General features: G+C 61.1%; 4 protein-coding genes across 4 annotated transcripts; 1 reads left to right on the forward strand and 3 right to left on the reverse strand.

Moving 5' to 3' along the window:
• Positions 1-10: 10 nt before the first annotated feature.
• Positions 11-2040, reverse strand: CHLRE_01g052100v5 (uncharacterized protein). The gene is made up of 6 exons (XM_001690204.2): positions 1940-2040; positions 1662-1747; positions 1429-1494; positions 1236-1325; positions 943-1050; positions 11-803 (listed from the first exon to the last, which is right to left on the reverse strand). The coding sequence occupies exons 1-6, from the start codon at positions 1983-1985 to the stop codon at positions 762-764; spliced, it is 438 nt and encodes a 145-aa protein (XP_001690256.1). The 5' UTR covers positions 1986-2040; the 3' UTR covers positions 11-761.
• Positions 2041-2576: 536 nt separating this feature from the next.
• On the reverse strand, positions 2577-10772 carry CHLRE_01g052150v5 (uncharacterized protein). The gene is made up of 19 exons (XM_001690205.2): positions 10634-10772; positions 10019-10402; positions 9314-9817; positions 8871-9023; positions 8399-8625; positions 8089-8207; positions 7652-7916; positions 7098-7347; positions 6758-6856; positions 6359-6571; positions 5619-5924; positions 5353-5424; positions 5137-5190; positions 4858-4998; positions 4541-4603; positions 4402-4443; positions 4139-4240; positions 3889-3987; positions 2577-3655 (listed from the first exon to the last, which is right to left on the reverse strand). The coding sequence occupies exons 1-19, from the start codon at positions 10652-10654 to the stop codon at positions 3575-3577; spliced, it is 3195 nt and encodes a 1064-aa protein (XP_001690257.2). The 5' UTR covers positions 10655-10772; the 3' UTR covers positions 2577-3574.
• Positions 10773-10819: 47 nt separating this feature from the next.
• CHLRE_01g052200v5 (uncharacterized protein) lies at positions 10820-13590 on the reverse strand. Its single transcript, XM_043058986.1, has 6 exons — positions 13296-13590; positions 12952-13102; positions 12684-12739; positions 12276-12380; positions 11687-11886; positions 10820-11541 (listed from the first exon to the last, which is right to left on the reverse strand). The coding sequence occupies exons 1-6, from the start codon at positions 13497-13499 to the stop codon at positions 11496-11498; spliced, it is 762 nt and encodes a 253-aa protein (XP_042928900.1). The 5' UTR covers positions 13500-13590; the 3' UTR covers positions 10820-11495.
• Positions 13591-13702: 112 nt separating this feature from the next.
• Positions 13703-15539, forward strand: CHLRE_01g052250v5 (uncharacterized protein). The gene is made up of 4 exons (XM_001689734.2): positions 13703-13997; positions 14128-14220; positions 14401-14472; positions 14703-15539. The coding sequence occupies exons 1-4, from the start codon at positions 13851-13853 to the stop codon at positions 14826-14828; spliced, it is 438 nt and encodes a 145-aa protein (XP_001689786.1). The 5' UTR covers positions 13703-13850; the 3' UTR covers positions 14829-15539.
• The last annotated feature ends 189 nt before the right edge of the window (positions 15540-15728 follow it).

Raw genomic sequence — 15728 nt, forward strand, 5'->3', positions numbered from 1 at the left:
CGATGAATCAAGAGCAGCCTGTTTACACCACACAGTACAAGACGCCGATTAAAGACGCCTTAAATCATTCCTGTGTCACGCCTTCCTATACCTCAGCCTTGACCGATCGTTGACCCTGCCCTAACAGCCAACGCGTGGACACATGAAGCGTCTCCAGCTTAGCAGACGCCAAGGTTCCGCCTGAAGCGCGTGTTCAGGCTCACAAAAAAAGCGTGGGCTCTCATTATGGAAAAACGCCCATCGCCTGCAGTCTGCGGCCTACGAACACAGTTACCCTCGTGCGACTCGCGCATTCTCAAGCAACGTCGCTTCCCTTCATAAGCTGCGCGCCGCTGCAGCCTTCCATCACGTACCCAACCCTAAACCTAAGTTTTCCAACGCGCGCGTACTGCTTGCATCAAGCCGCCGCTGCGTCCCTAGCAACCAAGAATGTAGGCGGTGCAGGGGCTCACCCTGTCCACCCCGTGCTGCAAAGCTCAACGCCGCAGCTCTTGCTGCTCTCCCCGCTTAGCTTCGCCAACGCACCAGCTGCAGAGCTCACGCCAGGCCAGGTCTGCATCCGAGGACCAAGACCGAAAGCAGAGGCGCGCTACAAGCAGCGCTTCCTGCTGCTGCTGTGGTTGCCTCCACGCCTGAGCTCCAGCTGCCGGTGCTGCTGCTGTTGCCACTGCCGTCACTCCTGCTCCTGCTCCACCCAGCGGCCGCTGCAGCTCCTCCATCAAGCCGCGCAGCACCCCAGCTCCTTACGGCATGTCAGGCGCTTAGAAGACCAGGCCGCCCTCGCGAGCCGCCTCAGCCACGGCCTGCACACATAGGCGGCGGCACACATCTCAGCATTGTTCCCTAATCCCCCTGTTCGGACACAAGTAGGCGAGCTCCAACATCTGTCACCGGTTCCTGAGTGGCACAACAGGAATGCAAATGCCGACGACTCTCGCGCACCTGGATGCGGCCGTGGTACTGGAAACCACCACGGTCGAAGCAGACCTTCTCAATGTTGTGGGCCTTGCACAGCTCAGCAACCTTCTTGCCCACAGCCGTGGCGGCGTTCTGAAGGCAGCACAAGTACACAGGCACCGCATTAGGCCCATCCCCCACATGACTCCATCAGCCGCCGTGTCGTCGTGTGGAGTCCGCAGGCGTTCCCGACCCCCTTCCCTGTGCCCGTTTCCCCGCATCCCCAACTTGACCACAACGCCGCACCGAGCCCTCCATCGCTTTCCCGTCCGACTCACAATGTTGGCGCCGCTCTCCAGGGACTCCTTCAGGTCCTTCATCACGGTGCTCGCCGACACCAGGGTGTGGCCCTTGCTGTCATCGATGACCTGTGGGCGCAAGACACCAACCCAGTTGATCGCGCTCAGATGAGTGGGAGCCAGAAAGACAGAGGCTACGTCTGAACCACTGCGTACATTCTCAGAGGCGCACCTGCACGTAAATGTGCTCGTTGGACTTGTACACCGCCATGCGAGGGCGCTCAGTGGTGCCGCTCAGCTGCAAAACAATGAATTTGTTGTAAGTTTGAGCTGGAATGACCGCACGACCGCAGCGACCGTAGGGACCCGACAGCGGCTCGCTCGGCCACAAACTGAGGAGCTGCGAGCGACACCACGCGCGACCGGTTGGCCCCTCCCAGGCCGCAGACATCCATAATATGTCACCTTTTTGCGGAGGCGAGCGTGGCGGGCCTGGGTGCTGGCCTTCTTGTTGGCAGCCTTGCAGACCACCGGCGTGAAGGCGCGGCTCACTGCGACCAGCCAGGAAAGGAGGACCCAGACTCAGCCAAGCAGAATCGTCTCATAACACCTTGCTGCGCCCAAGCAACGCCAAGCCAGCGCCACAGCCACATAGGCACGCCCGCAAGCCGCAATTTGGACCCGTGCAGTCAAGTAACACTTGCGCCGCTGCCCCAAGCTATTCCAGATTTCAATTTATCTACCTGGCCGGGTGGGGGCCAGGGTGGCCTTGAACATAGTGGACTGCATCTCTCAAGCGACTCAAGACACGCCAAAAGGATTTGGGGACTGCGTCGTCCTACTCAAAGAATGCGTGTAAGGACAGACATTGGAGTAGTCGCGTGCTTGGGGTGCTCGCTGCGGCAGCGAGGACCATCCGGCCCGGCCCCCATGCCCCAACGCAAAGTCGCTTGATTGCGAGCAGCCTTTGTGGATTTGGGCTCATGTTATTGGTAATTACTTCTTTACCTTCAGGTGGGGCGTCACAGGGGTTGAGTAACCAAGTTCAGCTGGAAGTGTGTGTCACACGCACTTGGACATTTCGTGCCGTCGCCGCGGGGGCTGCCAAGCCGCGTGACGCTCCTTGGAGGTGGTCTTTGAGGTGGTCTGTGACGAGTGCTCAGCAACTATGGGCGTGCTTGTACGGGTGCCGGGTAGGGTACAGATAGGGGGAAGGTGCAGAGTTTGGCACGAAGGCGCCGTGTGTCGCCCACCAGGCTTGCCACCTAGCAGCACCCCTGCGGCCCTGCCACCCACTTATCCCCCCTTACTGTGGGGGCACGGGGCCTCCAGCCGCCGGGTACTGGAACGTGAATGTCTAGTGCTGGCAGGCACCCGTGGGGGACTAACGGTAAGCTGTTGGAAACACTGGTGCCCAGTGAGCCAGTGACCAGCCAACCCTGTACTCCAGCCCCTTCAAGTCTGCACCCTCCATAGCATGCTTCCATGCAAAAAAAGCGACATAAAAGCTGCACACGTGCATATGCTGCGATCGCCCCTGGCAACAACAACCGTAGTCAACTCTAGGCGGCGACGCGCCTCGCCCCTTCTAGAACGGCAGTCTTCTGCGTTGCATTCGCATTCGCATTAACGCATTTCAGTTGCATGTCTGCCCAGGAGGTGGGCAAGGCCTTTCTTCAACTCACAGAGCCCATTACAACCCCCTGCCCCAGACTGCCCTGGCAAGCACCAATTGCGTTTACTGGCGACCTGCTATTCCACCTGGCCACGCACGCCGAAGCCGCCTTCGACTGCGGCCATGCCATCATTGACCTCATGCACACCATGTCACGCTTAGTCATGATAATCAACAGGGCGGTAACGGGCTGTAAATGGCTACTACAGGTTAGTACCAAGCGTTGAAGGCCCTGTGTGAACCTTCAGTCACATGCACACACGACCCCGACACCCCATGCGGACACGATGTAAAACTAAACCGTGGTATGGCAGTGACAATGCGGTACTCCTCGAGCAAAACCATGACTGGTCTCTGAACACGCTTGTGTATAATGATACCGCAGATGGGCGACACGCACGCACGCTAAAGACAATATGTTTCAGCAGCTTTCATGATTGGGTCCATGCATGCAAGGCGATGGCCGTGCGACCCGAATTGCATGCACAGCATGTTCTTCACAGTCACTCGAGTTTACGCCGCACAAGGGCATGTATGATTGGCAAGCTTGGAAATGCAGGCGCGCTCAGGCCCCGCACATTCGACCGTATGCGCGCGTATGCTCAACTTGTGCGGATGCATGGAATGCTACCATGGCACGTCACACGCGCGCTGAGTGACAGAACGGGCGCATGAGTGATGCAAATGTTGCCGGTATGACTCCTTAGAAGAAGAGGCCGGCAGGCTTGGGGAACAGAGCCTTGATGGACCTGTCATCCGCAACGTCGCGAGGCGTGTTGCCTTTCTGCGAGTTGGCCAAGATTAAGTTGGAAGCACGGTAGGGCGTGTCAGAGATGGGGAGGAGCATTGCGCACTCAAGCTCCATTGCATGGTTGAGTTGCCCAAACTCACGCGTTGCACCTACCACGACTGACCCCCAAATCCATGGCCAGATTGAAGACACACAGTGTTAAAGCCCATGCCATTCATTTCAGGAGCTGACCAGGAGCCAGCCGCATGCCCGTGGGGTCCACCCACCTTGGTCTTGGCGCCGGTGTCTGCGCCCGAGTTGATGAGCAGCTCACAGGCGGCGGAGTGGCCCCTCTGAGCCGCGTAGTGCAGCGCAGTGAAGCCGTCCTGCGCATTGGAGCGGGCGAGGCAGGAGGTGCGGTGATGAGAGCCCCAAGCAAGCCCCAACGCCGGGTTTGAAGAAAGCTCACCGGCAGACGCAGCTTGTAAACCGTGTTCCACACCACTGCGCCACGCCACACCGCACGCACGCGCGTACCTTGTCCTTGTCTTCCATGTTGCACTTGGCCGCAATGAGCACCTTCATCACCGCCACATTGTTGCGCAGGGCGGCTGTCGACAACGCCGTCTTCTGGTCGTCCTGAGGATATGAAATCAGACACGGAGGCAGGAACCAGGGGAGCAGACTGAGCATATGTGCGCACGCGTGTGAGGGGGCAAAGCGGCATTCGCACGGCAGACTCCGGATGACCAACCATGTCAAGTCGTCTTAGTGATAAAAGCTGGCGAACCCCTCCTTACCCCGTCATAAGCCTCCTTGTTGAAGCCCGCGTCAATCAGCACCTGTGGAGGAGCGCAGGACCGAGGCAGCATTTTTCAATGAGTTGAAGCCACTCAAGCCAGCAGCGTACATTGTTGTCGCACATCAGTGCGCGCCCACCTGTGCAGCCTCGACCGCGTTGCCGAATGCCGCGCGGTGCAGCAGCGTGTTGTGGCCCTTGAACTGCGTGGTCAGGGGGTTGTTGCCGTTGTTGTCATTGCGGTTGTTAGGCCTCAGACTATGGAACACTTGTCATTTCAAGGGTTTGTGAACACTACCGTACACGCCGATGACGCAGCATCGTTTCTGGCGCACACTCCTTGGTGAACTGGCATGCATTTGCCTTGACCACAGGCATCAGCAACCCTCTCTCGTAGCATGCCATAGCAGCATAGCATTGGCGTAGCTGGCCGCTTCTGCATGAATGACACACTCACGTCGAAGGTTGGGTGCATGTTGGCGCCCACGCTGATGAGGTACTTGAGCACCTCTGCCTTGTTCAGCTCCGCCGCCGCGGCTATTGGGCTGAAGCCGTTGTCGTTTCGTGCGTCCTTGTCCGCGCCCGCGCTCAGCAGCATCTTCACGCATGCGCATACAATCATATGGGATGTGTTCATGGAGGAATGCACGTGAGGGCGCGCAAGCGTTGGAGTCATGCAGGTCAGAAGGACGGACGTGCCCAAACAACCTGTGTGCCTTTGTCACGTCGGCCTCACCTTCACTGCTTCCAGACGGCCGTGGAACGTCGCCAGGTACAGCAGGGTGTACCCCTGAGGACGCAAGCAATCGACACAGATAGCACCCATACAAGGTGTGAGCAGTTCACCCTTGTGGCGGCACGCTGGGACTCTTCACTGTACGAGCAATGCCGGGTCATGCCGCCTTCCTCACGGAAATGACAAAAGCACACACGCACACGTACTCCATCTCACTTCGCGCTTGGTGTTGGGATCCACGCCCGCGTCCAACAAGACCTTGACCACTTCCGCATGGCCCTCCTTGACCTGCAACAACATCCCGTGGTGATTGGATATCTGTAAAGTGAGCCAGCCATGGAGCCCACCTCTAGTGATTGAGAAGTGCATCATCCACACCTACGAGCGGTCACGTCCGGTACTATCACCGCATTGCTCTAAACCCTCTCACTGGACGCCCCCCCCCAGTCCTCCCATACTCCCAAATGCCCGCCCCAGCTCACCGCCAGCGACATGGGCGTCTCCTTCTTCTCATTGGCCGCGTCACGCGCAGCACCCGCCGCCAGCAGCACCCGCACCACCTCCTCGTGCCCGCTTTGCGCCGCCACCGCGAGGGGCGTGTTGCCGTCTTTGCCCGTCGTCTCCAGGTCCTTCTTGCCGCCGGCAGCGGCCAGCAGCAGCTTCAGCACCTCAGGATGGCCGGCATCCGCCGCCGCGAAGAGCGCGGTGGAGCCGGACGCGTCCTTGATGCCCTGGCTGCCACCCTCCGCCAACAGAGCTTTCACAGCCTCGGTGTTGCCGTGTGTCGCCTGACATTGCGCGGTATGCGGCGAGCAAGTGAGCATGGGGCGTCGGTCAGCAGCAGTGCGTGCGAGGGCGCGGCGGCAGTGGGCAGAGCACATGCCCGCCCCTGAGTAGCCATCATTGGGGGGCAGCTCCGGACAAGCGGGTCCCACTTGGGCGAGTTCCTATGTCTTGCCAGTTTTATGGGGTCAAAAGTGAGTGCAATTTTGGACGCTGCCCACAGCGCGGGTGAGACCGGGTTGGCCTTGGCGCCCGTGTGCGCTTACACCTCTGGGCGTTGTGCACGGCTTGCGCTCCGCCGTGCTTGCCACTGCATGCCAAGAACATCTTTTTCCATCCAGCTCCGTTACCAAACCACAGCCCCGCCAACCCACCCAAACCAGCAGCTCGCCACGCACCAACCCACCCAGCCCGCCCTCCCTGCCTCCCGCCCGCTCACCGCGTGGTGCAGCGCCGTCATGCCGTCCGAGGGCCGCGTGTCGGGGAAGCCGCCGTCGGCCAGCGCCGCAACCAGTGCGTCCGTGTCGTTGGTGCGCGCCGCCGCCACCAGCCTGGTGTCGGCGTCCGAGGAGGGCACCAGCTTGGCGACACCCAGCCGCGTGGCCATACCCATCAGGTGCTTGCGGCTGCCGCCCGCCACACGCACCAGGTCCTGGGGGAATGAAACGGGGAGGAAGACGCGGTTATGGGAGATGTGTTCCAGAGGACAGCGCATATTGCTGTAGATAGCCATTGTGGCGACGTACGCACACAACATATGAGAGTGAGCGGCACGCAATGGCCACGTGTTGGAATTGGTCCTGCACCCGTGCACAACCGCAGCCTCGCACACACGCACCTGTAGCCCCTCCAGCAGGGACGTCTCCTTGCTCTGGTCCAGCTGCTTCCAGCAGAAGTAACTGTACACCGACCACACCCGGTCGGCGTCACTCCAGGCCTGTACGCAAGAGCGTTTGCGCACACGCCGGCCGCGTCACAGACGCACTAGAGGCTCCGGTGGTAGCTCCAGCTCGGTGTCCAGGCTCCAGGCCACACACGTAGCCACATGAGCACATCCAGCGAAGCCCCTGGCTGCACCTGCTCAACCAAGCATACTTCCCACGCCCCTGCCGCCCGGTACCCGCCTCCCACACCCCCGCCCGCCCCAGCCACTTCACCTTCCTGCCGCCCGCGCGCACCTGGTACATGCCGGTGTGCGCCTGGCCCAGGTAGGTCTGCAGCCACTCGCGCGTGGGCGCCTCCTCCAAGCCCTTGGCGGCGTGCCAGATGGCCACCGCGCTCTCGAACAGGTCCGCCACGCGCTCGTCCAGCCCCTCGCTCACGTGCATGCTGCCGGTCTTGACGGCGTCCGACAGCGGGTCCAGCACCACCTCCAGCAGCCCCGCCGCCTGCTCGCCCAGGATCTGCTTGAAGATGGCGGAGGCGGTCCTGCAGGAGGAGGAGGAAGAGCAGGGACGGTGGTGGTGGAAGGAGGTAGAGATGTGGAAAGATGTAGAGGTATCGTGGCGGGACGATTATAAGCAGGCTAGCGGGGTCGATCGTTCCTTATCACTCGGCCCGAGCGGGCGTGCGGTGGGAGGGCTGGCGCAACGGTTGCACGCACTGCCTGGCCCTGCCTGATGTCTTGCTTGCGGGTGTGCTTGCACAGTCAAGCCCAACATCCAACATCACCTGCACCCGCCTGAGAGCAATCCCCTCAGTACTCCTTCCCCGCCTGCCGTGTTTCGCCCACCTGTCCTCAGTACTCTTGATCAGCGCGTCCACCAACATGCCTAGCCACGCCTCCAGGCTGAGCCAGTGGCATAGCTGCTCGCGCCGGCCCAGACGCGCCATGCGCTCTGCCAACGTCCAAACGCGGCAGAAGTACTCGCGACCCGCGACCACCTCCTTCTTCAGGATGTCATCCAGGCGCGTCGCGACCACGGCGGCGCGCGGTGAGGTGGTTGCGCGGCGCTTGATGACGCGGGAGGCCTTCACCAGCAGCAGCCGCACGATGCCTGGGGGCGGGGAAGGGTGTGTGAGGTCGAGGCGTGCATGCGGCGCACACGAGGTGCACCAGGCGTAACATCAAAGTGCGTGCGGTAGCTGCGGTTGTGGATCACGTGCAGGTCAATCAGGCAGAGAGCGCCACAGTTTCGTACGGCACGGAACGCGCGCTGGCCAACACACCATCGGTTGGGATGGGGAAGAAGGTGGGGATGACGGTCATGCTGCGGGCGCGCGCGTAAAACACCTTGGAGCGCAGCACCTCCACCATGGGTGAGCCAATGTACTGCGGCACACAGCACCTGCAGGGCAGCGGCGGGCCGGTGCATGAAGCAGGTGAGGACAGGTGCGGGGCGCATCACGACATGACGCAGGCTTCGTGTGTGCCGGAGCCCTGCATGCACCTATGACTGCAACGCAAGGCTGCGACCCGTGCATGCCAGTTAGCGCAGCACGCCCACATCTACGCTCGCGGCGGCCGCCCTCCACGCACCAGTCAATCCAGACGTAGGTCATGCCCGCCGCTGCCGCGCGGCCAAGCACGCGCTGCAACTCCGCAAACTGCAGCTCGCTCATGGGGCTGAAGCCGGGGATGTGGCTGGTGGGCTTCAGTGCCGCCCAGCGCCAGGACAGGATGAGGGTGCCGCCCCACACCTCGTCTGACACGGATCCGTACGGCACCTCGATGCACTCGGCTGACGTGTCCACCTCCTCGTACACCTGGCGTGGCGTGGCAGCACACAAGCACAGGTGCGTGTTTCACGTGCGCCACTTCACGGTTGCATGGGCCGGGTGGGCATGGGAGCGACACGACTGACTCTGTGGGCGCCTCAGCAGACGGATTTTGGGATGGGCTCATGGGCATGAACATGGTCTTGGGATTACAGCTACGACCAGCATCTACCTTCAGCCCCCGAGGCCCTCATCCCGTTCCGCCCCTGCCCCTCAGCCCCTCAGGCCCGCACCTTGATGTTGCTCCACGCCAGCACCTTGTCCAGATGCAGCAGCCGCATGGGCGCATCGCGCAGGGCCGCCGGCATGCCGTCGTGCAGGTCTCGCAGGGACTCGGGCAGCTCGTCCAGGGGCACGCCGTGGGACAGGATGCGGCACAACAGGTCCTGGGGCAGGCGGGCAGGCAGGCAGGCAGGCAGGCAGGCAGGCAGGCAGGCAGGCAGGCAGGCAGGCAGGCAGGCAGGCAGGCAGGCAGGCAGGCAGGCAGGCAGGCAGGCAGGCAGGCAGGCAGGCAGGCAGGCAGGCAGGCAGACAGGCGGCGATAGAGGCGGGGGCCAACAGGTGAGCTGGAGCGGCGGGCAAGGGTGAAGAAGGTAATGCGATGGCGCTATAGCGGCCAGAAGTCACTAAAAAGTGAAGGCTAGGCTGTACAATGTCTCATGGAAAGCTGACTCACCTCTTGCGTCCATGTCGCCTCGATGGCACCCGAAGCCTGTCCCGCAGCCGCCGTCGGTGCTGCCGCGGCGGGCGCTGCAGCGGCCGGTGCCGGCCGCGCCGATGCAGCTGCTGCAGGCACCGCTGCCTGCCCCACCGCAACCTGCGCTGCAGTCGCCTGCGCAGCGGCCTGTGCAGCCGCCACCGCCTGGCGCTGCTGCTCCAGCTGTTGCATCTCCAGCTGCAGCTTGCACCGCTCCGCCGCCAGTGCAGCCGCCTCCGCCTCCGCCGCGGCATTGGCCGCAACTGCCGCTGTGGATGCGGCAGCCGCATTTTGCTGCGCACCTGCGGTCGCTGCCCCAGATGCGACACTCGCTACCAAAGCTTCCAGCCGCGACAGCGTCGCCTGCACCGCATTGTGCAGCTGCGCCCGCTCCGCCGCGGCGGCGGCATCCAGGGTCGCACGCTTGGCGGCTGCCTCTTCGTCCAACCGCTGCCGCTGCGCCGCGGCCGCATCATCCAGCTCCTATCGTTGATAGGATTACACGAAGGACACGGAGTGTGTAAGCGCTGTTGTGTATGTGTGTATGTGTACGTGCGTGTGTATGTACATGGTAGGTGCCGGCGAACCCATATCGCCGCAGGCACAGGCAGCTAGCACCAACAGTAAGCAGAGCCCACAGCCCTCAGCGGATCAATCCCAGCATGCCGTACAGACTGTCCGCACCTTGCGCATAATTACTGCCAGACGGTCCAACTCCTTCCGGTGCTCCGCAGCCTGTTGGTCCAGCTTGCCGCGAGCGAGCTCGGCGTCGGCGTCAAGGCGCTTCCGCTCCGCCGCCGCCGCTTCCTCCTCCTGCGCCGTCGCCCGCCTCCGCTCCACGGCCGCGACCTCATCCAGTTTATTCCGTTCTGCGGACGCGGCATCATCTAGCCGAGACCGCTGTGCCGCCGCTTCAGCATCTTCCCGCTTCCGCTCTGCGTGTGCGGTGGCCTCCAGGTTCTTTGCGAATGTGGCCATCGTCTCCTCCAGCTGCCGGCGCAGTCGGGCCGTGTCTTCCTTGAGCGCCTGGGCGTCGTAGGGCATCACCTGGTTACGCCCCGGCGCCTCCTGCGTGTGCAGTATCGGGCTGAGGGTTATATGAGGTCTGTCAAAGACGCACAAGGGCGGGGGATAGTCAACAGGGCGAGGCCTGGCCGTGCCAAGGAACCACAGGGTCGTCGAATGCCACTCCAAGCACGCGACCGCATGCTTGGATCAAACTGCTAGGTAGCAGCATTGCAAATACAAGGATCTACAATCACTCTTGGACAATGATGTCGCATGAAGCTGGTCCCCTACCGTGGAGGGCGCGCTGCCCATCGCTGGGCGCTTGGAGTTAGTTATATTGAGCCAGTATGCTCAGGTTACAGCATGAAGTGTGTGGCTGTCGTTGGTTTGGCTCGTGCTGGCCAACACAAGCAAAACAATCCTTCGAGCGGCGTCGAAAGCTGGTTAGGGGCCCATATGTTTGTACTCAATACGTAAGTAACTATCAAATTCCAGTAATGCGAGGCAGCCCTTGCTCATCACTTCGTCGCACGTAGAAACCGCCATCGATTGCAGGCGCGTCCTCGGTGATCAGCGCGTTCATCAACTTATAACAAACTATGTGCTGTAATGGCCGGGTGAGACCGCAAAAGGACAGGCCGACAATAAGGCAGGCAACAGCAGCAGTTTCCCCGTACCCGCGAAAGCCGCACTTCGTCTGTGTTCGTGTGCCTACTTAGTGTATGAAAGTAAGACTACATTGCAATATAAAACAAGGTTGCAGGCAAAGACTCTCCAGTTGCCGGGACTGGACAGGGGCAATCTAACAAAGCACTCCACTGCATCCCTGGTGCACTCGTCCGGCCGCCCTGATCGCCACCCCTACTAGGCATCGTAGTATGCCTGACGTCCAATGCTTTAGCACATTCCTATACTAGCAGGTGCTCCGTCCGCGCTTGCCGACAGACAGTACATCGTAGTCCTCCTTTACGCATGGTGGATCAGCAGGGCAAGCACACCGCGAAGCCACAATACAGACCAAACCGCCTGACCGACACGGCGCGCACCAACGTGGCCCCTCCCCGTCACCCACGCCGCTGCACTGATGGACCGGCCTGTCGGCTCCACCCTGAGCTCCCGCCAGCCGCCATCAGCCCTCCAGTTGCCGCAGAGCTCAATAGGGCTTGAAGTTGCGGGCCGCCTTAAGCTGCGCCAGCCGCCTGAGGAGTGCACGACCAGACAGGAAACAGTAAGGTTAGACATTTACTACTGAGAAACTATTAACCAGGGAGGTTCAACCCGAAAACTACCCTCCATCACCCCTCCATCATTTCGAAAAATTACCATACGACCCAGGCGGCGCACCTGCGGTCGTCGTCGAAGCGCTGCCGCAGCTCCTCCAGCTCACTGCGGCGCTTCTCGCGGCGCTGGAAGCGGTAGAAGTCGCCCAGTCCGCCCTCCTTGCCGTCCTTGGCGGAGGCGGCGGCCGCCGCGGCTGCGGCGTTGACTGCTACGCCGCCACTCTGCACCTTCACGCCCCCGTCCTCGCGCGTGCGCTTGCGGCCCTGGGGAAGTGGTGGTGGTGGTGGTGGTGGTGGTGGTGGTGGTGGTGGTGGTGGTGGTGGTGGTGGTGGTGGTGGTGGTGGTGGTTTGGAGATTCAGGGAGGAGTGTTCGCGAGGGTTGGTTGGGAGAGGGGGCAGCGGAATTCGACAAGTGACACCTGGTGGAGGCGTACGGGGCTGCATGTCGGGTGTTGAGGTGTTCAATTGCTCGCATTGTCACATGGTTGACAGCAGCACCTGGCCTACATTGTACCGTATGTGTGAATCCCACTCGAACTTAGAACCATGCAATCCTGCCTCAACTCCATCTCGCCCCAGCGTTCCACAGCCACTCCTTCCGCCTATAAACCTCAATAGCACCCGTACAACCCCGCCCGCTCTCCGCTCTCACCTTGGCCCGCACCACCACCGTCCAGCCGTCCTCGCCCATCGCTGCCTGCTTCTCGCGCGACTTGCGCTCCTGGTCCGCGTCAAATGCGTCCATCCAGTCGTCGATCTGTCGATGGCGGTTTGCGGCCGTGTGTAAATGGCTGAGTATGCGCGATTGAGACTACGCGCGTAACCGGACAAGGAGGCAATCTAGCGTTGAAGCGGCGCGGCAGGGCGGTTCATGTGGCGAAACGGGTGCCAGTCCAAACACCACGGTCCGGCTTCCCGGCCCAATCTGCAGGGCCATCGCCGTACGCTGCTCGTAATACCAGGACTGCCACTTGATTACACGCCCTGTTGTCCCCCAAACCACATATATACACACACAAAGAACTATGCCCTTACATACGCCGAGGGCCCGAGCTCCCACCTGTTGTTGCAACGCGTCGTTGCCGGGCCTCGCCGCCTTATGCTCGTGCACCCACGCTGCGCCACAGCAGCAAAGAGAGCGCAGTGTCATGCCGGCAGTCCCAATGTCCGCCTGAGTTCCCGCTCCAAGAGCTGATAGCACAAAAACCGCATCGTAAACTGCGTCACCAAGCATGCGCGCGTGGGGTGGCTGCCGCTGCAACGCCCCCACCCGCGCCGCCCGCCCTCCGGCAGGTGCGACCTACAGCCCGTCGGCGCGCCTGCCTCACCTTTCAGCCCCACTGGTTCCCCCGCGCCGCCGTCCTCGCCTTCAGCGTCGCCCTGTGGTCCGCCTGCAAATTCCAGCACTTGCCCCTTGGCCGCGTACTTGACGGCGGCGGCCCGGCCTTGCGGCTCCCGAAACACAACGATGCCACTCCGCTGTGCGGCAGGACAGGCGTGTTACCGGAGCAGCAGCAGGAGCAGCAGCAGCGACAGGAGCAGCAAGAGTTGGTGGAGGCTGCAATGGGATGATTGTGCTAGGCATGCATGGCCTCAACCAGAGGAGCTGGGGCTTTAATTTGCAAGCAGGTGTGCACCGGCACCGGCGTCATACCGTGCCTGACACACTCACCTTGAGCGGGTGCAGCACAGCCTGAATTACCGACCCAAAAGCTTCAAACAACTCCTTCAGCGTCACTTCATTTAACCCATATGGCAGGCCGCTAACGAAAAGGGCTGTTCCGCCGGCATCGTGGGTTTTGACGGCTATGTACTGGAGAAAGGGGCTGTGTGCTTTATATTTCAAACCTAATGTATAAACCTTCTCAGTTGTCATTGCGCCTCAACGAGGTCCAAAGGAGGGGAGCGAATTTCAACAAAACAAAACAGGCTTCTTTCTGGAGACCTCAACGTTAGCTAGGATTTTTACACAGCTTATTACTGAATACCATTTCTGTCAAACTGGCGTAGGTGTTTGACCTCAACAGCCAGTTTCGCATGGGGCGACTCGCTGTACCCATGCAAAGTTCCGTTTCTGCACTTGTTTTGGTAGTTGCGCGAAGCATTACTGTACTCGGGCGTAATTACTTGCCTGAAGTTATCCATCACCTCTTTACAGGACACGAGCTCCATCTTCGCCATACTGCTCCGCTTGCTCGCGTCGCCTTTAAGAACCCGTCATTTCGTGATGATGCTTTCCACTCGTACCGCTGTGCCTTGCTCTGGCCGCACCGCTTTCGGGGCCGTGCGACCGGTCTGCCGGCCGGCCCGCGCTTCCACGGTGACCCGTGTAGCAAATGTGACTGAGGCATCATTCGATGATGAAGTACTGAAGGTGGGAGGCGTGTACGTTGTCGTCGCTTTCGGGGCGGGCGGTGGCACGCATGTGCGAGGATAAGCGACGACAGTCCACGACCACGCTCGCATTAGCGACTTCATTCGTTGTGACCTGATCTGGCCTACAGGCCAGCGCCGGCCAGCCTGTGCTGGTTGACTTTTGGGCGAGCTGGTGCGGGCCATGCAAGCTGGTCGCGCCACTGATGGACTGGGCGGAGAAGGTAACTCCACATTGCGCGCGAGGGCCAGGAAAGCAATGGACGACCGGACGCGTTATGTCTAGCCGCTGCGTTTTCCTACGTTCGCCTTCGCGCGCGCGAAACACGGACGAGTGGACCTGGCGTGTCGTCACCGCAGCGTGTCACAGCCGTCTGAGCGCCGCCCTGCTCCCTCCAATGCAGGAGTACGGTGGCAAGCTGAAGGTGGTGAAGATCGAGCATGATGCTAACCCAAAGCTCATTGCTCAATACAAGGTGGGTTCGTCGGTGCCGTTGGGTCTGTGGAGACTGGAGGCCGGGCCAGTCTTGATGGCTGGTGGCCAGACACGGCCCGCAGTTTGGGGCAGCGCCTGCCTACCTGGACAGTTTTCTGGCTTGTTTGGGCTGTCGCATAACTCCCTGGAGTCCCTACCGTGCTCCTCATGGATCTCTGCCGGTCTGGACATGTCCGCAACCCCCGTGCTACCCCCCGGCTGCCGCGACAGGTGTACGGCCTGCCCACCCTCATCGTGTTTAAGGAGGGTCAGGAGCTGGCCAACAGCAAGCGCGAGGGCGCCATCACCAAGGCCCTGCTCGAGCAGTACCTGACCAAGAACGGCATCACTAAGTAAACAATGCTTTGAGCAGCGTTGTTGTTGATGTTGGCTTGGTGTGAAGCAGGCGCGGAGCAGCGCAGAGGCGGCCAGGCGGGCGGCGCTGTGAGCGGCTTTTCGGGATGCAGTAGACCAGGCCTGGCAATGGTCAACAAAGCAAGGCACACTAGGGCCCGTGTCGACTGGGGCAGGGCGTGCATCGTGGCGGCGCGCCCATGCAGCCGGTCGCCTGCTTGTACTGCATTTTGTCATTTTTGGTGTGGCGTGGGCCGTGTTTTGGTGATGGCTGCACTGCTTGCTGCGCGGCAGGCTGTCCGAAGAAAGGGGACTAGACAGCATGGTGGTATCATATCCAGGAGCAGGATGGATGGGACGAGAAGAATTTTCTCGAAAGTGCATCGTGGCATGCGCTTGGAAGGACATTTCGGCATGGCGGAAGGTAGTGCGCGTTAGCCGTTAGCTGGTTTGTGTTGCAGGTTCGGGCAGGGGCAGCTTCGGATGCGGCGGGTGTCCAGATCAATAAGCACGGCACTGTGCATATGTGCGTGAACTACATGGAGTGATTGAGACTGAGAGCAAAGCTTAGGCAAAGAATAAGGCTATGATGGGTGCGGTGTGTGCAAGCGAAAGCCCTGGAATCCTGGAGACCGTGTGCGCGTGTGTACTGGCGAATGTCCTGGCGCAGACGAGCCTCCGGGCCACTTCTTGCCCCTGTAAAGACAGAGTCGGCGCCCCAGTCGTCTTGGGGGTAACGGTTTGCAACATCGGCGTAGCTTGAGACGTGGGCAGAGCGCCCCTGCGCCACGAGTGGAACCTCCACCTTGAGTGGAACAGCCAACCTGGTCCTGCGGCAATGGGGCCCATTCCTTTCCTCCCGCGGGGCACCGCGCCGCATTCAATCCCTAACTTGCAAGTGCA

The sequence above is a fragment of the Chlamydomonas reinhardtii genome, chromosome 1 (assembly GCF_000002595.2).
Source record: "Chlamydomonas reinhardtii strain CC-503 cw92 mt+ chromosome 1, whole genome shotgun sequence".
NCBI classification, from domain to species: Eukaryota; Viridiplantae; Chlorophyta; class Chlorophyceae; order Chlamydomonadales; family Chlamydomonadaceae; genus Chlamydomonas; species Chlamydomonas reinhardtii.